At 41.2% G+C, this 24660-nt stretch overlaps 2 protein-coding genes and 1 long non-coding RNA gene across 7 annotated transcripts in view; 1 reads left to right on the forward strand and 2 right to left on the reverse strand.

Moving 5' to 3' along the window:
- Positions 1–511, reverse strand: part of TTBK2 (tau tubulin kinase 2) — a 140236-nt gene extending 139725 nt beyond the window's left edge. The window contains exon 1 of the mRNA XM_037502317.2: positions 442–511. The gene's annotated coding sequence lies outside the window, so the exon portion shown is untranslated. The remainder of the gene's footprint in view (positions 1–441) is intronic.
- Positions 512–1069: 558 nt separating this feature from the next.
- The window catches only part of LOC119238541 (uncharacterized), a 105975-nt gene continuing 82384 nt past the window's right edge, over positions 1070–24660 (forward strand). For all 5 annotated transcript variants that reach the window (XR_005123598.2, XR_008554010.1, XR_008554012.1 and 2 more), the window contains exon 1: positions 1070–2131. This is a non-coding gene — a long non-coding RNA (uncharacterized LOC119238541). The remainder of the gene's footprint in view (positions 2132–24660) is intronic.
- Positions 20675–24660, reverse strand: part of UBR1 (ubiquitin protein ligase E3 component n-recognin 1) — a 116911-nt gene continuing 112925 nt past the window's right edge. Inside the window, exon 47 of the mRNA XM_037502318.2 lies at positions 20675–23334. Within this exon, the coding sequence (XP_037358215.1) occupies positions 23193–23334 (142 nt within the window). The 3' untranslated portion in view covers positions 20675–23192. The remainder of the gene's footprint in view (positions 23335–24660) is intronic.

The raw sequence follows: 24660 nt of genomic DNA on the forward strand, positions 1-24660 counted from the left end.
TACCACAAAGTCGTGGCCGTCGTCGTTAATACTACACAGCAAGCAGATTCTACCGTGACATGCCCCTTCCATCGTGGGGGGTGGGGGTGGAGAGAGAACAGCTCAGCAGATCCAGAGACTCCTCTGTGTTCAGTTCTGATACCAAAGGCAGCAGGAACACAAGTGATATGTGGGTCACCCGCAGAGAGAAGCTTCGTGAGCCTCCAAGTTCCGTGCAGACACTAAACGCGGCAGAGCCCTTGGGGAACACCTGGAGAGACCGTCTCCGAGGTGGAGTAACCCAGGGCGTGGGCTGCCCCCCAAGAGTCTCCAGCGCCCTCCTCACCGCAGCAGGGTCGGCGACTGGGCGAGGGGTGCGGCCTGAGGAGGGGGTGGGGGGGAGGGAGGGTTTGGGGTGTCCCCCAGCGGCGCTCTTGGGGGTTTCAGGGGGGTGTGTCCTACCTGGGCCCCGGCGGACGCAGAGATTTCGGGGAGAGGGCTCGAGTCCAGTTTAGGGCTGGAGCCGACAGGGGTCAACCCTCAGCAGGCGGGACCGCAGCCACCTGCCCATCCCCCGCCGCCGACTGCGGCGGGACCCGAGCGCGGCTCCGCGGGCCGGCGGGCCGGGCGGTACCCTCGGGCGCCCGCAGCGTTTACAGGCGGCGGCGGCGGCTGCTGCTGTTAGTGCTGCTGCGGGCCGCCCCCAGCCGCTGCTCCTGCGCCAGCCCCTGCTCCGCCTCCTGCCCCCGCCGCCGCCGCCCGGTCCCCACCGCTCCCATCGCCGCTGCGGCGACTACTGCAGCGCCTGCTGACCCGACCCGACGTTATTCTCCCCCTTCGCAACCCGGCACAGCCTAGCCCACCTGCCCCGCCACAGACCACGCCCACCTCCCCGCCACAAATGCTTATTGGAGAGTACGTCCCCAGTCCGCCACGTCGGTTGGCTGGTTCCATTGTCTATCACGAAGGGGGCGGAGTGTCTGGCGAGTGCGTCTCCACCCCCGACCGGAGAATTGCCGCTATCTTCAGGTTTGCCTGAGAGGGCGAGTTACCGGGAAAGGAGCATCACAAAGGCAGCGCGCATGCGCGCGGGGATTCTGGGCCTGGTAGTTCCGACCTCAAGCGCAACCGCCCGCCGGCGGGCGCCGGAAGTGGGGCTCCTGAGACTGGTGGTTGGGCCACCGCGGGGCGCAGGTACCTCAGCGGTTTAACTTGGCCGTAGAGGCGCGGTTGTCACCTCAGGTTGAGATTTTCGGGAGAAAACTGGAAATGCTTTGTCACGATACGAGTTTACACAGTCGCGAAGAAGGGCCCTAAAGCGGGAGGCCCTGCCATGCCTCCACCTCAGAACCAGAGCCAAGAGCTGGCCGTTGTGGCGCCTTCTTCCCCCATGGCCGCCTAACGGGGGCTTTCATCGGTGGCTTCCGGGGAAACGCACAAAGGTGTCAGGGAAAACGAAGTCAGAGACCTCCAGTAAATAATGTCAGCCTGGAGCCCGTTGTACCCCTGCGCTTTTCACAACCCACGAAGAACCATAGGTGATTCCCTTTTTGAAAAACACCACCAGATAACAGGGTTCAGTGAGAGGCCCTCTAGAGCACCAGTGTGGGGTTCTAAGCAAGAAAATGTAGGAGAGCCTCGAAATTTTTCAAAGAAAAGCGAGGAGGGCGGAGCCGTGAGGCTGTGTGGTGGAACTTTGTATTTGGTGTTGACTGTACCAAGCTCTGTGATGAAAAGGAAACCTTAAGATTAAGACCCTCTCCTCTCCTTGGCACCGTACAGAAGAAAAAACTCAGAGGTTAATCTACTTTCCTAAGCTTATAAAGCTAATTCATAGCAGAACTAAAACTCAGGTGTCTCAAACTTCCCATGGCCAATGCTTTTTTACTTAATAATCGCAGTGACTCCAGGGATGCAGTGAATTATGAGCTTCACTTCAAGTCTCGCTCTTCACTCGAGTGACATTATGATTAAAGCTGATTAAGAATATGGAAGTTCAATATGAATCTTATGTTGATCTCAGAATGGTTATAGAATCTTCTTTTCCAGAAATGCCACAGCCTCTTGACACTTCTTAAAAATCAGCAGGCACCTCTACTGTCTGTCATGTCCAGATTCTTGGATGAAACGCAGGACAAAATGTACATTAAAGGTAATTGATGATGCAGCTCATCTTGTTCCATTCAAACTTAAAGAAGTTGCCAAATTGTTTTCTTTCCCCTTAAAGAAATGGTAAGTTGCTCTTACCATTACTTTAGCAGTTCACTTCGGAGTATTGGCTGGGTAAGTGATTTGAATTCCTTTGAATTGGAGTTTCTGTAAACATTTCTCTAAATTTAAAGAAATTTACATGGAAAAACTCCAGACTCATTCAAATTATGCCCAGTATTTCCAGTAACTATTTTCTATTTGAGGAAAATATTTTTCACTCAGCAAATACAGCTTGTCATCTTTAAGCCATTGAGATATAACCTCTGCTATGAGTGAGCATTTTAATGAATTTGTTATTTAAAACGAGTCAGTAGGCAGAATTGAATTCTCCAAATGATGGAACAATTATTATTATTTTGATATTGATGACCAATTCTCATTTGCAAATCCATGAAAGATAAGATAAAGAGAATGTGGGCCTCCCTGGTGGCGCAAGGGTTTAAGCACAGCACTATGAAGCTACCCACAGCCTCTGCAGCATGAGTTCGATCCCTGGCCAGGGAGCTACCCACATGGTGCAGCAGACTTCTGTCTCGCCCGCTGCTCCCCTCAGTGGTGTATTTCAGTCAATCCGCCTGTTCTGTTCCCTGCTCTGACTCTGGTGAATCCTCTCACCCCCCACACCTCTGGCCTGTACCCCAGTTCTTGTAGGCATAAATAAATAAATCTTTAAAAAAAAAAAAAAGATAGAATGTGTAAAAAAGCAGTCCAGAAACCTTATATCAGGAAAGAACAGGGTGTTTGTTTTGTGGTTTTTGTGTGTTTTTTGGTAGCAACTGTGATTGACAACACTGCATGATTTTAGAGGTACAGGATCACACCTTCAGGTGTAGGTTACCACACCACACCCACCACCAAAGCACCCATAGGCCTCCACTATAGTCCATTGTGCCTCCTCCCATTTTGCTCTCCTCTCCACCTTTACCTCCCCCTCAGTTTTACAGTCAGATATTTTGGTTTGTTTTTTTCTGATCCTTTGTTTGGTTTCTCTATAGCCCACATAGAAGGGACATTATTGGTATTTTTGTTTTAAAGATGTATTTTATTTATTTATGCATAAAAGAGCTGGGGTACAGGCCAGAGGTGTGGAGGTGGGGGAGAGATGGGATTCATCAGAGAAAGAGTGGGGAGCAGAATAGGCGGACTGACTGAAATACACTGCGACAGGAGCTGAGGGCAAGACTGGTTGGGGATCAAACTTGTGTTGCCATAGCTGCTGATAGCTTCATAGTGCTGAGTCTTAACCCCTTGCACCACCAGTGAGACTCCATTATTGGTATTTTTTTTCCTTCTTCTAACTTGTTTCACTTAACATAATCCTTCCCAGTTGTATCCATGTCAGAAATGGCAAGAGTTGATCTATTTTTTATAGTTAAGTAGTATTCCACTGTGTATATAAACCACATCTTCCTAATCCACTCATCTGTCCTTGGGCACTTAAGTTGTTTCCATAACTTGACTGTTGTAAGTAGTGCTGCAATTATATCCATTTGAATTGGTGTTTTTGCATCCTTTGGGTAGATACCTAGGAGCAGAATGCTGAAACATAGTAGATCAATGTTTAAATTTTTTTAATTTATTTATTTATGCATACAAGAGCTGGGGTACAGGTGCGGGGGGGTGAGAGGACTCACCAGAGACAGAGTGGGGAACAGAACAGGCAGACTGACTGAAGTACACTGCTGAGGGGAGCAGCGGGCGAGACAGGAGAGGTCTACTGCGCCATGTGGGTTGCTCCCTGGCCCGCTGTGCTGCAGAGGCTGTGGGTAGCTTCATAGTGCTGTGCTTAACCCCTTGTGCCACTAGGGAGCCCCAATGTTTAATATTTTAAGAAATCGCCATACTGCTTTCCATAGGGACTGACCTGTCCCTGAACCAAAGTGTATAAGTATTCTTTTTTATTAACATCCTCACCATCACTTATTGTTTCTGGTCTTTTTGATAAGGGCCGTTCCCACACACATGAGATGGTCTATTATTGTGGCTTTGATTTGCATTTCCCTGACCATAGTGATGATGGGCATGTTCTCCTGTGCCTGTTGTTTATCTGTATGTCTTCTTTGGAGAATTGCCAATTTAGTTCTTTGCCCATTTTTAAAATTGGTTTGTTTTCTTTTTGTTGATTTATATGAGTTCTTTGTAGATCTTGGATATCTGCCCCATGTCAGATGTTTGTTGTGAAAATATTTTTTCCTATTCAGTAGGGTTATCTTTAGTGATACTTTTTCTCTGTGCAGAAGCTTTTAAGTTTGATGTAGTCCCGATTGTTTATATTCTCTTTTGTTTTTCTTGTGGAATCTACAAAAACATCATCGAGGCATACATCATGGAGTGTTTTACACGTGTTTTCTTCTATATATTTTATGTTTTCAGATGTTACATTCAAGTCTTTATATATCCTGCATTAATTTTTGTGTATAGTATGAGATAGTGGTCTAATGTCATTCTTTTGCATGTGGCTGTCCAATTTTCCCCAAAACCATTTATTTGTTGAAGAGAATTTCCTTTCTCCAATGTATATTTTTGGTTCCTTTTTCATATATTAACTATCCAAATAAGTGTAGATTTATTTCTTGGTTCTCTATTCTGTTCCATTGGTCTGTCTGTTTTTGTTCTAGTATCATACTTTTTTTTTATTTTTATAGCTTTGTAGTCTAGTGTGAAGTCTGGTAGTGTGATGCCATCATTCTTTTTGCTTTGGCTATTCACGGTCTTTTGTGGTTCCATATGAATTTCAGTAATGTTTATACTATTTCTTTGAAGAATGTCATTGAAACTTTTATAGGGATTGCATTGAATTTGTGTATTGCTTTGGGTAAGATGGTCATTTTAACATTGTTTATTCTTCCAATCCATTAACAAGGGATATCTTTCCATTTCTTTGTATCTTCTATTTCTTTTAACAATATCATTTTGCTCCCATTGTACAGGTCCTTTACCTCTGTTAAGTTTACTCCTAGGTATTTCTTTTTGATGTAATTGTAAATTGTATTGTTTTCTTGATTTCTTCCTTTCCAGCTGTGATGTTTGCATTTATGAACTCAACTGATTTTTGTAAATTGATTTTGTAACCTCCTTCCTGCTATACTAGTATAATGTTTTAACTAGATTTGTAGTGGAATCTTTAAAGTGTTCTATGTGTATTAGCATGTCACTTGCAATTTTACTTCTAAGAAAGAGTTTTGTTTATTTTTTAAATGCATTGTAGAGGGAAGTGTTCTGTCATGAGTATCTTGAGACTAGGACACCACTGTATCTCAGGGCAGGAAGTGTAAGAATGATTATATAGTGAAAGTTTATGTTATAAAATTGAGAACCCTGGGATATTGAACTGCCCAAGAAATACAGTTTTCCAGGCTTCCCTTTTTCTCTGGTCTTTCACATTTAAGAATTATGTGTCTGTCTTAAGAGAGATTTTTTTCACTTACGGTAAATGGTAATATACTATTTCAAGAGATGGTACCAGAATTCAGGAATAACCTTTGTGGTATGTATATGTCATTATATATTTTATATATCAATTATTGTTAATATATTGCATATTAATAATAAATCTGGGTACATATATAATTAATTATATTTCATATATTTAAAAATAAATATAGCTGCAGGCCTCCAAAATGGTCTCCAGTGGTCTCTGCCTCTTTGTATGTCCACCCTTGTGTGGTTGTTATCCTTCCCTTACTGATTTAGTCTGACTTGTATAGACAATGGACCTTCTCAGAAAATAGGGTTTGTAAATTCCAAGCCATAAAAGACAACTCAGCTTTCACTTTATGCTCTCTTAGGTCACTTAGTTAGATGAAAGGCAGTTGCCATAACATGAGAACACATAAGTAGCCCCATGTGGAGTGGCATTTGGCAAGGAACTGAGGCATCATAGCAGTAGTTGCTACCAACGTGACAGTCACGTTAGTGCACCATTCTTGGGAATGAGTCCTTCAGATGACTGCAGTCCCCGCTGGCATATCTTGACTGCCACGTTGTGAGATACTCCAAATCAGAACCACCCAGATATGCTAGTCCCAAAATGCCGACCCACAGAAACTATAAACTATAAACTATAAGCACTAAGTTTGGGGTAAATTTTTATGCAGCAATTGATGACTAATACAAATAAAAAAAGAGGAATGATTCAAGTCTAGAGATATGTGCTCTGGAGTACTGAGGCTGAAGGAATGAGACTTTGACTCTAGGATCACTCTTGGAGTGTGTTTAAGAATGCGCTTTGCTGGTTGCTGAATGAAGCATGTGCACATATGGAGGTGTGAAGTTGTATTCTCAAAATTACATAGTTATTTAAACAAGTAACAAATCAATAAAATTTGAGAAAAAATGAAAAATGAGCAAAAGTCAGATTTACATTGAACCTTCCAAAAAACTCATAAAAATCCTTTTTGCACAGCTTCTTTTCTGCTAACTCAGAATAAATAACATTCTGAAGAATCCCTTTCTTCTTTCCCTTTTACACCACTTGTGGCCACCTCTACTTATCTTTGGATACCCACTGATTTGCCACTTACTAGCCTTCTCCAAATTCAAACAGGAAATGATTTAAATGGATTACTTACATCATCATCAGAAAGAAAACACCACATACACTATGTGCCAGTGTGCAACTCACAGGAAAAAGACCCCTTCTTGCTTTCCATCTCTCTTCAAAAACCAATCTTCGGGCCTCCCTGGTGGCACAAGGGGTTAAGTCTTAGCACTATCAAGCTATTGGCAGCCACTGCAGCGTGTGTTCAATCATAGCCAGCCAGGGAGCTAACCCACATGGCACAGTAGACCTCTCCTGTCTCGCCTGCTTTGTATTTCAGTAGATCCTCCTGTTCTGCTCCTCACTCAGTCTCTGGTGAATCCTGTCACCCCCCTGCATCTCTGGCCTACACCCCAGCTCTTGTGTGCACAAAAAAAAAATCTTTTTAAAAAAAATCTTTGAATTGCACATTTTAAATGTGTGAATTATATGGTAGGTGATTCAGTAAAATTGTTTTTAAAAACTGTATATTCCTATGAAACTCAATAGTAGACTGGTATTCAAGTGCTTCCACAAACCAGGCAACAATAGTTCTGTTTTTAAATTTTTTCATCTCTCTAACCAGTTTCTATTTGAACATTACTTAATTCAATAAAGAAAAAATTTACAACCTGCACTGGGCAAACAAACATGAGTAAACTAAACCCAGTCCTTAAGGCTTTCATAGTGGATTAGTGTACCTACAAATTCCATTATAATGTGTTGGAATAACTGTATTATAGGTATATCAGGAGATGTGAATTCATTGCCTTTATTTTTTTTAAGATTGTTTATACAAGAACTGGGGTACAGGCCAGATGCGTGGAAGGGTGAGAGAATTCACCAGAGACAGAGTAGGGGGCAGAACAGACAGACAGACCGAAAGCACTGCTGAGGGCAGCAGCAGGCAAGACAGGAGAGGTCTGCTGCGTCATGTGGGTATCTCCCTGGCTGGCCGGGAATTGAACCCGCACTGCAGAGGCTGCAGACAGCTTCACAGCACTGCGCCCATCCCACTGTGCCACTGGGGGAGGCCCTGAATTCATTGCATTTAACTGTTGAATATCAATTTGCATTTGATGATGATTATTAAAGTAGACCTAATATCATGGAAGATTGATACTAGTTAGAACCAGTAAAATGAGAAAAGAAACTAAATGTGTTCATTTGCATTTATAAAAGTAATTCTAATTATAGTTATTTCTAGATCTATTTCCCTTGTATGTCTTTTATGAAATATAGAACTTTACCAATTAATGTTAACAATTAACTTTTTTAAAAAAACTTATTTGTCTGTGCATACAAGACCTGGGGTACAGGTCAGAGGTGCAGGGGGAGGAGAGAGAGAAAGAGAGAGAGAGAGTGAGTGAGTGTGTGTGTGTGTGTGTGTAGTCACCAGAGACAGAGTGGGGAACAGAACAGGCAGACTGACTGAAATACACTGCTGAGGGGAGCAGCGGGCAAGACAGGAGAGGTCTGCTGTGCCTTGTGGATTGCTCCCTGACCAGCGTGGGATCGAACTTGTGCTGCTGAGGCTGCGGATAGCTTCACAGTGCTGTGCTTAACCCCTTGCACACTAGGGAGGCCCAACAATTAACTTTTTGCAAGTTTTATTCTAGTAATCAGTGAATTCTATACATTTGCTCAGTCTTTTAGGTTTCGTCTTAGTTTCAAGGTCATCCATTATATTAGTATCATTCTATAATTACTATTTTAAAATTAGAAAGTGATGAGATGATATAGTAATTCCTGATGTGTGCTATGACTGTCTGGAAAAAAATGAGTGAGTTTCAGACTGGTTTAGTGATTACTCCAAATGCTGGACAGATTTTCAGAGATTTTCAGGCACCACTGCCACGAAGATTCACTGGCAAAGCTAATGGCATACCCTAGTGATCATGGTATTCCAAACCGCCAGCTGTAGCTGTACTGAAACAAAACAGAAAGGTCTGCTATTAACCAAAGCAATGACTAGGGATTTTTATAATTTTTAGAATCCTGGTCATGGTTATGACAAATACCATCTTAAAATATTTTTCTTGTGATGTTATCTGGGCAAGAATTTTCAAAGAATCTTTATAATAGCCCCCAGGAGGAAAAAGTCCAGAGGTCCATCATTATATTTATGAATATAAATGGAATACTAAACAGTAAAAAGGAACTGATACACTCAATGACGTGGATGAAATCTCACAACTAATATGTTCAATGGAAGAATATAAACCCCCACCCCCAATCATACGATAGCATTTATATGAAGAAGCCTCATAGGAAAAAATGATACAGTGTGTTATTCCATTTATATTCTATTTATATAGCTCTGGAACAGAACACACTAATCTATGGTAAAAAAAAAAAAAGAAAGAAAAGAGATTACAGCAGTAGTGGTTGCCTCTGAGGAGATAAGGAGCAGGATTAACTCGTAGGGTATGAAGGATGATGATAATGTTCTATATCTTGATATGGGGTTGAGTTATACAAACACATGTGTTTGTCAAAATTCAGTAGATGTACACTTAAGATTTATGTATTTCATTGTATGTAAGTTTTACATTAAACAAAATTGAAAATTTTGAAGAGCTCTGTACAGGATGCACTCAAGAAAGGATTATGGTGCCTTTGGCTAGTGATTTGCCACATCTGACCTCAGAGGAGAAAACATAAAAAGCAGCAGCTACTTCAAAATCCAAATTCTTATTTTAGGAATGTAAATGTTCAGATTACTACAAGATTACCTTAGTTTTCAGCTGTGCTCAGTAGTTCCTTGTGTAGGTTGTTCAACAATGTTGTGCCAGCTGACAGAAGGCAAGGACAGACTCACAGAAGGGTGTTCATTTAGAAGTAAGCAGCACTAATGATCTACACCACTTACTTAATTTGTGTTATATTGCGAAAGCCGTCGGTAATTCTAGCTAATCCACCAAGATAACACAATTTTCATAATAATATATAAGGAATATAATAGTGCTCTCCTATTTTGGTATCAAATTTTTAGAAAAATTATTGGAAAAAATAAAATTTGCAGAATATCAAACTCTAATTACATGTGTGCTTAAGTGGGTGGGTATGTATTGATGTCTGCAGTTTACTTTGAAATTCACCCAGGAAATGAATACTATTGATGGATCAAGGGATAAATAATTGGGTAAATATATGATACAGCAAATATAGTAAATTTTTATTGATAGAATCTGCAAGGAGGTATATGGATAATCACTGTGTGAAGTTCTTTCACTTTGGTGTATATTTAAGATGTTCAAAATAAAATATTTTGTGGAGGGCCTCCCCGGTGGTGCAGCGGGTTGAGTGCCACACTATGAAGCTGTCCCCAGCCTCTGCAGCACGGGTTCGATTCCTGGCTGGCCAGGGAGAAACCCACATGGCGTGGCAGACCTCTCCTGCCTTGCCTGCTGCTCCCCTCAACAGTGTCTTTGGTCCGTCTGCCTGTTCTGTTCCCCATTCTGTCTCTGGTATAAACAAATAAATCTTGTATAAATAAATAAAATCTTTTAAAAAAATATTTTGTGGAAAAGACTTCTCAACTATTTAGTGGGTCATCTATGAAATGGATCCCCTGATAGACATCTATATAGAAATGGGGGTGTGTGTGCAAGTTTAGGAATTGCTCAATTCTACTAAATCCTGAAGGGAATGCATTAATTTTCTATGCTGATATAACAAATTGCCACAAACATAGAGGCTGAACACAACACAAATTTATTATCTTAGACTTCGGTGGGTCAGAGGTGACATGGATCTCACAGGGTTAAAATTAAGTTGGGTCCTTTGCTTTTTCCAACTTCTAGAGGCACCTGCGTACCTTGGCGCTGGCCCCCTTCCTCTCCCTCCAAAGTCTGCAGCACCAGGGGGCCTAGCCCTCATAGCACAGCTCTCTGACACACCTTCCATCTCCCACTTCCATTTTTTTAAAAGATTTATTTATTTATGCATACAAGAATTGGGGTGTAGGTCAGAGGTGCGGGGGAGGGAAGAGGGGATTCATCAGAAACAGTGGTGAGCAGAACAGGTGGATCTACTGAAGTACACTGCTGAGGGGAGCAGTGGGCTAGTCAGGAGAGGTCTGCTGCACCATGTAGGTAGCTCCCTGGCTGGAGATTGAACTCATGCTGCAGTGGTTGCGGACAGCTTCATAGGTTGCATCTTAACCCCTTGAGCCACCAGGGAGGCCCTTTGCTAAGAATTTTAAACAAAAATTTAAAAAAAAATCAAATCAGCCTTACTTTGATGTCCCTCCAATTGTTGTTTTCCCATTGTGCCATTTTATACATGGGGCAGTAATTGTGTTGGCCTTTTTCAAATGGTAAAGCCCCACTCTGCAAGAGTAAACCTATTAACTTTGACATGGTGTCCAGACCAAAGTCATGCGCACAACATAGTGAGAAGGAAATGACAGGAACCCAGAAATAAATACAGTGATGTTGCCGACCTTTAAAATATACTCGTGTTAAAAAGCCTCATAAACCATAAAGCTGAGTTTCAAGCAACATTAGCTGCTATTCAACAAATAGCTTTATTTCTCATCTCTCTCTTTCTCGCTCATCATTTGATTTGGTCCTAACTAGAATCAATGACTTTGTTGGATGAAATCCACAAGAAAGAGCACAAAATGCAGGAAGGCAAGAGGGCAAGATGGGGACTTGGAGCAAAGTCAACATTTATTTTTTTTTTTTTTTTTTTTTTTTTTTTTAAAGATTTATTTTTTTTTTTATTTATTTATACAAGCACTGGGTACAGTCAGAAGCGCGGGAGGGTGAGAGAATTCACCAGAGCCAGAGCAGGGAGCACAACAGGCAGAAGGACCGAAGTACACTGCTGAGGGGAGCAGCGGGCGGCAGGAGAAGTCTGCGCGCCATGTGGGACCCTCCTCCGGTGGCCGGGGAGCAGCCGGGGATCGAACCGGCGCTTCAGAGGCTGCGGGCAGCCTCGCAACCCAGCGCCCAACCGCTACGCCACCAGGGAGGCCCCAAAGTCAACATTTAAAAGGAAGATGCAACTACAAGATTCAGAAGAGGTCACTCACTGAATGGGATAATTTGACCTATGTAAAAGCTTTCATTCCTGCCTGAGCTCAAGGCTTACCTTTCCATGTCTCTCATTGTATTGTGTTTAACTCTACCTTGAGGCTGCTCCCTAAAGGATCTTAGAACAGTTTGTTTTATTCTTAGCTGCTCCTTGCCTATTCTTTCCTGACAGGAAAAAAACACTAGCCCAGTCTGACTGAAAATGTCAGAAGGAGGATTTGACAGACTATATCCTTGTTTACTGATTTGATTCGCTTACTTGTTTGTTGTTTAACAGAATATAGGGCCTCCCCGGTGGCGCAGCGGTTGAGCGCTGGGTTACGAAGCTGCCCTCAGCCTCTGCGGCGCCGGTTCGATCCCCGGCCGCTCCCCGGCCACCGGAGGAGGAGCCCACATGGCGTGCAGACCTCTCCTGCCGCCCGCTGCTCCCCTCAGCAGTGTATTTCGGTCCTTCTGCCTGCTCTGCTCCCTGCTCTGGCTCTGGTGAATTCTCTCACCCTCCCGCGCTTCTGACTGTACCCAGTGCATGTATAAACAAACAAACAAACAAAAAAAAACAGAATATATATTTATATGGTTCAGCATTCAAAAGGTACATTGTAAAGAGTTAGCTTCCTTCCCATGTATGTCTTTCAATCTTTTAGTTTGCCAACTACTTGGTATTGATATCTTGTGTAGCTTTCTAATGCATATGCAAGCAACATCTTACACTTACTAGCAAGGTCAAGATTGGACGCACACCTAGAGATGACATTGAAGCTGGGGAAACTATGAAGTGAGATGAGATAGGGAAAGACTCAAGGCAAAAAGAAGGAAGACAAAAGCAAAGGATGCAGAGTGGTAGAAGGAGGTAGTTCGAGAGCTATTTTGGGGGCAAATGTCACAGCTCAGTGAGTTATATTCTCCAGAAGTCACCTGCTTTTGTCTTTTTGCATAATTCACATTTTTTCCCTTTTGCCACCTTTTCTCCTGCTTATAAGGCTGTCTTTGTTCTTTTTTTTTCCAAATTGGTATTAGTTTATAATTATGTTATAATTTACTTTTTCAGTTAGTCTATATTGCTTATCAAAGGCAACCTTTACTTTATTTCAACTTAGTCAACTTATCTTGGAAACTAGAATTAATAATTTGTGATTTGCCTTTATTGGGACATGTTTATAAGGAAACAGACCCTCCGTGGTGGCACAAGGGATTGGGTCTCAGTACTATGAAGCAATCTGCAGTCACTGCAGCATGAGTTGATCCCCAGTCAGGGAGCTGACCCACATGGTGCAGCAGACCTCTCCTGTCTCACCTGCTACTCCCCTCAGCAGTGTATTTCAGTCAATCTGCCCGTTCTGCTCCCCACTCTGTCTCTGGTGAATCCTATCACCCTCCATGTGGCTCTGGCCTGCATCCCAGCTCTTGTATGCATAAATAAATAAATCTTTTAAAAATGTTTATAAGGAAACAAGTTCTAGCAACTGATTTGGCATTACTCGTGTCACATATTAATTTTACATTTTTACATTTAACCCATTAGTTTCATTTGTTTCAAGTACTTTTTGTTAACAGTTTGATAACATTTGTTAAAAAAAAATTTAGTGGCTTCTCAAGATGAATTTTCTCTAAAGGAAATTCTGTCCTCAAAATGGTTTAAAATGTGTCCACATTTTTATTGATTGGATTACTGAAATCACACTTGATGTGGACTAAATGGAGATGGCTATATTTTACCTTTCAAAAATCAATTCTTTTCCATTCTAGCTTAGGTCACCCTCTGAGCTACATTACTGCAGGAGGCTTCTAACTGGTCTCCCCTCTAGCCTTCCTTAGTTTCTTTTCCTCCCCCACCCACTATAGCTAGAGAGCTATTTTATTAAATTTGTTATTTTTATTTTCTTGCATCGTTGTTCATTTTTATATATTATTTGATCTCTCCATAGCTCTCCCACAACCACAGCACCCATGATCCATTACCACAGTGTCTTGTGTTCATCCCTCCCCTGTTTTAACCCCCTTCCCTCCTCCTCCCCTGTCATATGCCTCAGATATATGATTAGCTTGCAAGTTTTGTCTTTTCCCTGACCCTATGTTCAGTTTCTAAAGAGTTCTTTCTAAATACATTAACTACATTATTTATCTATGAAAAAATATTAGTGATTCCTCATTGCCTTTAGCATGACTTGACAAAGCTTCTCTATGATTATTTTCTAATATTACCATTAAGTCACCACATTATATTATATCCTATACTGTAAGAGAAGAAAAGAAATAAGGAATAAATATTGGAAGGAACAAGAAAAAATCCATTTATCATCTACATTGTAAATCCCCCAACAATGACCACAGTTAAAAAGACAGGGTCTCCCTGGCAGTGCAGGGGTTAAAGACTCAGCGCTATCAAAATATTGCCAGCTACTGTGGCGTGAGTTCAGTCCTGGCCAGGGAGCTAACCCACATGGCACAGCAGACCTCTCCTGTCTCTCCCGCTGCTCCCCTCAGCAGTGTATTTCAGTAGCTCTGCCTGTTCTGCTCCCCACTTTGTCTCCGGTGAATCCTCTCACTTCCTGTACCTCTGGCCTATACCCCAGTTCTTGTATGCGCAAATAAATAAGAATAAATTTTTAGAAAAGATAGATAATACTCATTGCCATTGTTGGCAACAATATAGAGCAAGGGAAACTTTGGACAAACATTTGATATGGTGCATACACATGTACACATACATATAATCTCCAAGAGAAATGCATATATCTACAATAAAACAGTGTAAAGTGTTCATAACAACTTTCATTTATAATAGCCAAAAATTAGAAACAACTCAGATGTCTGTCAACAGAAGGGACAAATTCTGAATTTGTGTAATTGAATTACCTAGCAATAATGGAAAGAACATCTAACAACATGGATGACTCTTACAAGTGAAAGAAGTGGACACCAAGAGAACATATATATGATACTGTGGGTGGACATATGTCTATGTTGCTCAAAATGTAAAGACTTTGGTGTTAGATATTAATGCTCACCAGAGAGTATCCATTACTGAAGAGGTACTAGACAATTAAGTACCCAAAAGAACTTAGATATTAGCACTTTGTGGCAATTAACACAATAGGCTCACATATGGACAGAGATAAAGCAGGGGCTTGTCAGCATGGACTTCCTCTAACAGAGACTTTTAGAGGTACTGCCACTTTTGAAGATCCATCCTGTCAAGCAACAGAGTCCATTGCTCTATTGTTATGACACTGTTCTTCATGGAGATCAACCAGCTACTTTGTGGCAAATTGACAACACTGGATGTTTCTATTCTAGAAGAGTCAGTGCTTCATTTTCACAAGAGTAAACACTTATTCAAGGTATGAATTTGCCTTTCCTACCCAGCATGCTTCAGGTAGCTTCACCATCTGGGGTCATAGAAAGTACCTGTTCCACTGCATGTAATACCAAATAATATAACATACAAACGGGAAGTCCACTGTAACTATGGAGGTATAGGAGTGGGCCCATGATTATGGGATACACTGGTCTTTTTGTGCCATTCAGGAGCAGCTGTGCTGACATAATGTCGGAGTGGCCAGCGGAAGGTGCAGTTGACATGTCAGCTTAAGGCAGTGCTCTTTGAAGGTGGGGTTTCATCCTCCAGAATGTAGTATAGGCACTGAATCAGTAGCTTCTGTATGGTGCTGTGTTCCTACTAGGGAGAATAGTTAAGGTTCAGGTTAAGTGGTTCCACTTAACCTCATTCCCAATGACTGCCTGGAGGGCTCTGTGCTACCTGTCACTATAACTCTAGGTTTGCAAGGTCAGAGGGAACTTGAAAGGGACTCACTCTTGCCAGGGACAGAGAAAGGATCTACTAGACTACAAACTATGGCCTTTTGGAATGCAGGTAACAAGGGACTAGTAAGCAAGAAGCAGGGTCACCATCTTGTCAAAAGTAGTTGACATAGGTCAGCAGGAGATGATGAGGGTACTGTTAGATAAGAAGAGCAGGAAGGAACCTGAGTGGAATTTAATCCATCTACCTGGCACTTGTGGTACTCCTTTGCCCAGTTTTGACTGAATGGATTTGTGCAGCAAGTTAACCCTTTTGTACTCCCAAATCTGTCTTAGTATCTGCTTACTGTAGGACCCAACTACACACTGTGTTGTTTAGCTCTATGTCCTGAATAATTTTTGACCATTTTATCTATTAGATTTGGGGAGTTTGTTAAATTTCCTTTATTGGTATGTCTGTCCTTTTATAGCCTATAGTTTTGCTCTATAAAAGTTACTATTACGTGCCTCCCTGGTGGCGCATGAGTTAAAGACTCAGCACTGTCAAGCTATCGCTAGCCACTGTGGCATGAGTTCGATCCCCTGCCAGGGAGCTGACCCACATGGCATAGCAGACCTCTCCTGCCTCGCCCACTGCTCCCTTCAGCAGTGTAATTCAGTAGATCTGCCTGTTCTGTTCCCCACTCTGTCTCTGGTGAATCCTCTCACTCCCTGTATCTCTGGCCTGCACTCCAGTTCTTGTATGCATAAATAAAATAAATCTTAAAAAAAAAAGTTATTATTATAATCAGTCCTTGGCTTGTCTGGTTCCTACATACAAGGTTTTCAGTTACCTTGTTTTAATTAACACTATTAAGAACCTATCAATGATGTTACATGAAGACTTACGGTACATTTTGCAGGAATTGACTCATGCAGTTACAAGACAGAGAAATCCCACAACCTGCAATCTGCAAGCTGGAAAGGCGCTAGAGTTGGTGGCATAATTCAGTCCAAATGCCTGAGAACCAGGAGCTTCAGTATGAGAGCAGAAGATGGACATCTCAGCTCAAGAAGAAAGAGAATTCTTTCTTCTCTGAAACCGTTGGGTGATGTCCACCCACATTGATGATGTACTGAATCAAATTCTAATCTCCCAGAAATTCAGTTTTACCAGCTATCTGAGCATCCCTTAGGCCAGTAAAATTGACACATGAAATTGACCATTACAGTCATGTTTCTTTTTTGTTCTGTTTTAAATGAAATGGGTTTTCTGATCCATTAGGAGGAGGGGCATAGCAAATGGGCAGGGATGGATGGTCTAAGAAAATGTTTTTAAACTTCACAGCTGCAGGGTTCTCTCTTTTGTTGTTCATGCCAAGTATTGAAAAATTATTTTGAAATTGAGGTGATGTTGGTGTACAAAACTATGTTTTAGAAGTACAGAATCATACTCCCCCTTTTAAAAAAAGATTGATTTATTTATGCATGCAAGAACTGGGGTACAGGCCAGAAGTGAGGAGGGTGAGAGGATTCACCAGAGACAGAGTGGGAAGCAGAACAAGCTGATCTACTGAAATACACTGTTGAGGAGAGCAGCGGGTGAGTCAGGAGAGGTCTGCTGCGCCATGTGGGTCACTTCCCTGGCTGGTCAGGGATGGAAATTGTGCTGCAGTGCCTGTGGATAGTTAGTGATGCTGCGAGTAACCCCTTGTGCTACCAGGGAGGCCCAGAATCATACCCCTTATAACTTAATACTCCATGCCCAGCACAAAAGTACCAATAACCCTCCACCATAGTCGAGTGGCCTCTCTCCACCCTTTGCTTCCCCCTCCCCAACCTCAGTTCTGTAGTCAGAGCCCAAGGGTTTCTGTTTTGGCCTGCTCCTTTGTTTTGTTTCTTTATATTTTACATACGAACGAAATCATGCAATATTAATTTTTTTCCTTCTAACATGTTTCACTTAGCTTAATCCCCAGTAGTTGTATCCATGTTGTCACAAATGGCAAAATTTCATCTTTTATTTATAGCTGAGCAGTATTCCATCCTGTGTATATACCACTTCATCCACTCATCTGTTGCTGGGCACTTAGGTTGTTTCTTTTTCTTGGTTATTGTTAATATGTTGTACTGAACATAGGAGTCCACATGTCTTTTCAAATTCTTCAGATGGATACCTAGGAGTGGAATTGCTGGATCACATGATAAATCTATCAAATAACACTCTCTTCTTACATCTTTAAATGCTGCATTTTACTAATGTAGTTTCTCTCTCTCTCTTTCTGTGTGTGTGTGTATCTCACTCTCATTCATGCACAAAAATCTAAATTTTCTTTTATGCACAGTATTCCTTCTAGTCTTTTTTAAAAAATGATTCATTTTTATTTATGCATACAAGAACTGGGGTGTAGGCCAGAGAAGCAGGGCGTGAGAGGATTCATCAGAGACAGACTGGGGAGCAGAACAGGCGGATCCACTGAAATACACTGCTGAGGGGAGCAGCAGACTAGCAGGAGAGGTCTGCTGCACCACATGGGTCAGGTCCCTGGCCACGGATCAAACTTAGCAGCAGTGGTTGCCCAGCTGCCGACAGCTTGATAGTGCTGAGACTTTTTTTTTAAAGATTTATTTATTTATTTATACAAGCACTGGGTACAGTCAGAAGCGCGGGAGGGTGAGAGAATTCACCAGAGCCAGAGCGGAGAGTGGAACAGGCAGAGTGACGAAATACACTGCTGTGGAGAGCAGCGGGTGTGGCAGGAGAGGTCTGTTGTGCCATGTGGGACCCTCGCTGGTGGCCAGGAATCAAACAGGTGCTGCAGAGGCTGCAGGCAGCTTCGCAGCCCAGCACTCAACTGCTCTGCCACCAGCCACCAGGGGAGGCCCAATAGTGCTGAGACTTAACCCCTTGTCCACCAGGGGGGCTAGTCTTAATGTGGTTTTAGCAGTTTTACACTGGGTGAACCTCTTTCCCTAATGTAGGTAATATTTTAAAATTTTTATTGAGGTACAATTGAAGTATTATTTTCAGATGTACAACAGAAAGCTTTGATATTTGTATACCTTGTGAAATGACCACCACATAACCCTACAAAATTATAAATCTTTTAAAGATTTATTTGTTTGTGCATACAAGAACTGGGGTATAGTCCAGAGGTGTGGGGGGTGAGAGGATTCACTAGAGACAGAGTGGGGAGCAGAACAGGCAGATGGACTGAAATATACTGCTGAGGGTAGCAGCAGGCAAGACAGGAGAGGTCTGCTGAGCCATGTGGGTTGCTCCCTGGCCGGCTACAGTTGATGTGAACATACTACCTAACTCTGGATATCTTTTAATTTCAGTGGTGTCCTTTCCTGTACAGAAGTTTTAAATTTTAATGGAGTCCAATTGTGAACAATTTGGCTGGCTGCATGATTTCTTTTCCTAGTAGTGGCCAGCTACTCTGGTATAACTCTGGTATAACCTGTCAATTATAATTGCCTTGTATTTTCATTTCCATACCTCTCTCCATTGTCTTCACTTTTATCCCTGCTAGAATATTTTACCACCAACTAAAGCAATATATATATATAGCAACATGTTTATATATATATATATATATATATATATATGCTATATATATATAACTCTAGGCACCCTTTCTCAAATGAAAACTTACATAGAAACTCAAAATGAAAAGTCACAACTACTTAAATTTGGCATCTTTTCTTCTCTCTGGTCTGTTTTTCTCCTAGAAGTGATAGGGGGAAAAGGATGTCCCAAAGCAAATTCCATATAGGCTTTGTGGACTCCACCCCCACCCCAGGTCAAAGCCAAAGACACTGGGAACTCCAAATCCCATCACCACCAAAGGGAAGATGGCTGGGACCTGAGGGTGCGGTTTAGCAGCCAGGTGGATACAAAAGGCAGACACGTGGGCTTTGGGGCCCCCATTTTGGCTCTCCGCCAGCTCGCAGCGCCCGGCCAGCTCTGAGAGTGACTTTGGGTTTCCAGGTCGCCGGATCGGGTAGGACGCATTAAAGACTTTATTTCCCTATTTTTTTCCTGAGTTGTACATTTTCCTTATTTCCTTTTCTCTTGTAAATAAACCTTTTATTAACCTTTTGTGTGTGTGTGTAGTAGAGTATTCATAAGTCCCTTTAAAGCGCGTGGGTGAGGACCCACAGCCAGGAACCCGTTTTAATATCGGGGTTGCTCTGTGACAGAAGCTCTTTGATCCTTAGTGTGATGATCACTGAGGCAAAAAGGAAAGTTCTAGAATTTAAGTGAAGAATCACGGCTTAGAAATAGAAGTAATTACATTGAGTACTATAAGGCTCAATCCCAAGAGATTCTTGATTTAGGATGTAGTCAGAACTGGAAATGTGTATTGTGAACATGCTCTAGATGAGTCTAATGCCTAAGTCTGAGAAACTTTATACTACATCTAAGTTGTCCAACATGGTAGCCATATGACTTTAAAAAAAAAAAACTTAAAAATTTTAATGAAAAACTCAGTTCCTTAGTTGAACTAGCAACATTTAAATGTTCAATAGCCACATGGGTCAGTGACCACTATACCGAACATTTCTATCATTGCAGTGTTCTTCTGGACAGTGATGCTCTAGACAGTTGTTTCCACAACAGGGGATGCATACCCAAAGGGACACATACACATATGACATAAGTATGTTTAAAAATTATTTACTGATGGGTTGTATGGACAAGAAGTTTGGAGACCATTACACTAAGTACTTTTGTCTTTTCAAGAATTTGCCTGGGGGGGGCCTCCCCGGTGGCGCAGCGGTTGAGCGCTGGGTTGCGAGGCTGCCCGCGGCCTCTGCATCGCCGGTTCGATCCCCGGCTGCTCCCCGGCCACTGGAGGAGGGTCCCACATGGCGCGCAGACCTCTCCTGCCGCCCGCTGCTCCCCTCAGCAGTGTACTTCGGTCCTTCTGCCTGCTCTGCTCCCTGCTCTGGCTCTGGTGAATTCTCTCACCCTCCCGCGCTTCTGACTGTACCCAGTGCATGTATAAACAAAACAAACAAACAAGCCAGCAAACAAATAAATAAAGCATGCCTCTATTAAAAAAAAAAAAAAAAAATCTAAGAATTTGCCTGGGGGTTGAAAAAGATCACTTTTAGGTACAGATTTTTATACCTCAAACCCAAATCCACAAACATGAGAAGTCCCCCTTTTCTTTTTAAATATACACATATATTTTATTTCAAAAAGCACAAGGACATTATACAAGTTTTAAATTTACATTTTGCAATAAAAGATATCAATATATGCATTATTTGTATAACTTCATCATGGATGGAATTTGAATCAGTGGTATAAACATGTTGCAGTCACTAAATAGAGATCATCACAGTGAACCAAATGCATAGTTGTTATGAAATGGCAAATGACCACTAAAGGGTAAACTCACAGCCCATACACCAACATAATAAATTAATTACACAGATATTTTTCTTCACTGTATCATTAAAATTCCTGCCAGCCCCTCACCAAACATTAAACAAGTTTTGGAGCCATCCCGTTGAACCAGTCCCTCCACATAATACACTAAAGAAAATAAAGTGACTTTTTGCTCATTTGTAAATAAACTTCATAAGCGTAATTGAATTGCTTACAATGATGAAGGCAAATCACTAGGATAGTTGAATGTGATTAGAAAACCCTTGGGCTGGGGGAGCACTGAGACATCTGTTCATTTACAGGGCAGAGATCTGAATCACTCTTAATAAGTGGAACTCAATATGAAAGGGATTCTTTGGCAGTAAAGGTCTGACTGGCCAGTCCCACTGGCAGCTTGAGAGCTTAATTAACCCCAGAGTTTATGAAGTGAAGTGAATATAAAAACACTAGAAATAAAGTTAGTTTATCTTTGCCAAACTGGGGCCAATCAATTAGGGCAGAATCAATACCTTCTGTAGCCTATTACAACTCTGACTTCCTAATCAGACAATCTATCCAACAAAATTATCTAAGAAACACAGAAAAATGTTCAAATCATTTAATCATACTAGCAAATCAGACAAACTGAAACCAAAGTTTCTGATCTTCATCCATCAATTGTTACAAATGTTCACTGGAGTTGTATCTATTTCCTGATACCTCCTGAATAGTAATTATTCAAGTAGAAATTCATGATTGTGATTCTGAAGCCTATTCATGCCACTCCCTTACTACAAAATCCACCTTTTCTTTATTTTTACATAAAAATACAAAACATTTAACCCCAAATGTGCATCATGAATTACTTTGCAAGTATATTTTTACTTCCATGTCTTTGATGAGCAAAAAAAGAAGGTAGGAAAACATTCACACTTTTATATAAGACAGTAGTCACCAAAGGCATAAGATAATCTGAATGCATTTCTCAAATTCCTCACATTACCTCACATTTCCTTAAATTCCTCCAGAGACAATGAAAGCTAGGATGGAAGATTTCAATTTATCTTCTGTCTGATGTTTTTCTCACAATTCTTGATATAAAAAGTTAAAGCCAGAAACCAAGAAGTCTATGCACTGATTTGGGAGAGCTCTATTATTTATGAACAAGATGGCTCAACCACAGCATATTGTAACAGGACACAGACTATTGATCACATGGCTTTTTTGGTTGTCTGTACTAGTCATAAAACCAGAGTTTATGAAAAGGTTGCACATAGATAACAAATGAAGAATTTGTCTTTTACAAAGACATAGGTTACAGAATTGGCTTAAATTTGATTTATGTAATTTACATTTGTCATGCCCCATCATTGGGGGAATTTTCTTGTCCTCATTCCACAGATAGTTTATATCAGAACTGCATTAGGTTCTAAAAGTCAAATAGGATAGTGCCACAATTAGGAGACAAGTGATCTCATTTTAGAAACTTGCCTTTGGAAAATGTATAATTTCAAAATACAACACAGCTATTTGTGGTCAGAGGTGAGAATTACAGGCTCTTTGGCCCAACAGCAATGAATAATGAATACATTATTTTAACTCCTCTTGAATTCTACAGTGGGAAAAAAGCGTTTGCACACTGACAAAAATGTCAACTCTGTCCATATAGCAATTTAGTTTGATTTCTGGCTGAAGCAGCAAGTGGCACATTAGGGTTATCTCTTAAATAACAAAATATACCTTTGGGGAAAACTTTCTTAAAGCACACCATTTTCTTTTCTTTTTCTTTCTTTCTTTTTTTTTTCAATTCCTCTTTAGCTGCAAGGAAAATCTAGTATCACAGATTACTGGAATTTCTAGAATCTTATCAGTGATCCAATGTTAGCTAAACTAAACTTGGTGAAGAAATAACAAATACATGATTACTGAAGAGTTAGCCGACATATAAAAGTGCCCACAACTGCTCAATATGACTTCATTTACTAGGTGGGTAAAATGTAATGAAATGGGACAGATTATGAAGGGAAATGAGTTTCTGGAAATATTGGCAGATTCAAATATTTGGGGTAAACAAGCATTTCTTTAGTGCTCTGGAACATAAAACAGATTAATCTATGTCCTTATTTTTTTCCTTGAAGCATATGTTTGCTAACTGAAACCAATACTCCATTAAGGAATATTTTATTAATGTATGTGAATCTGGACATGGAGCAAAAGATCCTTCAACCCTTCCCCAGCCTTCAGAAAAGTGTCCATAATTTTGAATTGGTCTTCATTACTGTCTTCATTCGTTATTGTTCCAAGGCAGAGTTGTAGCTCATAGTAACTGCCAGTTGAATCCAAATAACATCTGATTAGTTTCCTGGCTCCTAGCGATCTCTTCTATAATGCAGTGTTGTTGCCACACTAAATGGAGCTTGCGATACCGCTCATGAGATAGATGAAGTGGGTTGCCCCTCCTTCAGGGGAAAAAAAAAAAGTTAGTTTGAATCAAACAGTTGACACATTTTTATTGCTTTAAATTAGTCTGAACTCTAGAGATCAGAATCTTAGAACTACAAGTAATCACCAGGATAAGGTTATAGAAGGGCATTTTGGGTGACTAGGTAAAAAATAGTGACTGCGTAGCAGGTTTCTAGGCTGCTAGATTGGTTCTAGCACAACTCGGATGGCTCATGTCGAGTTGCACACATGATGAGGAGGCCTCAGCTTGCATGTGGAAGAGCTTCCTCTACTCTATGGCATTCCATGGGGTGGAAGTGAGCATATGCTGCCTTCCCGAAGTAGTAGCATGGTGAGCACGAGGGAGCTGATCGAGTTCATGCCCTAACCCATCTCTGCACCAGGCTCAAACCTTTTCCCTGGGGAGATGGTAACCATACTCTCTTCCATAACTCTTAAGTAAATCTACTAACAACACACTAGTAGATGAGGTCCTACAACCAGCTAAGAAGATGAATAAAGAGACTCTGGATCAGAACCCAAGCGCTGGGGACCATAGAACTGGTTTGGATCTCACTCTGCAAATAGACCAGAAAAGTATATATAACTTTAAGTTCACCTTCTTTACAAATATACTGGTATACCAGTATATCTGACCAATTTACTGATCTTATTTCTCTCTGCTTTGGGCAGAAGATAGTTTAAATAATTAATTCGTTGATCATGAAAAAAATGAACAAAAGGGATATTTTCCTGTCATCATTGATCCCTATGAACTTGACAGGTTACTTAGTTAATAAAGTAGACATTTATTCAGAAAATAGGTCATGTATGCCATGGGTGTAATAGGATCTTAGTTAAATACCTAGCTAAGTTTAGCCTCTATCTGAGTCTTCTGGCTTTTGTTTATCCAGCATTGATTTCTTGTCTTTGAATAGCAGAGATTAAGTGAGAGGTATAGTACCAAGTCCCCAAATTATATCCTGCTACTAAAAAATATTTTGTTATGGTTACCCTATGACATACCAATTCTGGCAACAGAATTGTTGGTGATTAGCAAATATTTAAATAAAATTGCTTCACTTGAATTCCAGGGATGCACAGTTTGCAACACTGCATAATAGTTAATTCAAAATGACTAAAGTTTAGCTATTGTCAGTAATGGAGAATGGTGAGATTCTCATTCCTGAGGCATTTAAGTGTCTCAGCTGACTGGGTATTTTAAAATTGTCTAATTAATTTAAAAATTCTGTTTCTTTGAACCATTTTGGAACAAGTCAGATCCCCTATCCTCAATCATTAACTACTTTCACCATGAAGTATTTTTTCTCATTAAGTCCAAA

Source organism: Talpa occidentalis, unplaced genomic scaffold (genome assembly GCF_014898055.3).
Source record: "Talpa occidentalis isolate TD23 unplaced genomic scaffold, MPIMG_talOcc4v2.1 talOcc4.11, whole genome shotgun sequence".
Classification (NCBI taxonomy): Eukaryota; Metazoa; Chordata; class Mammalia; order Eulipotyphla; family Talpidae; genus Talpa; species Talpa occidentalis.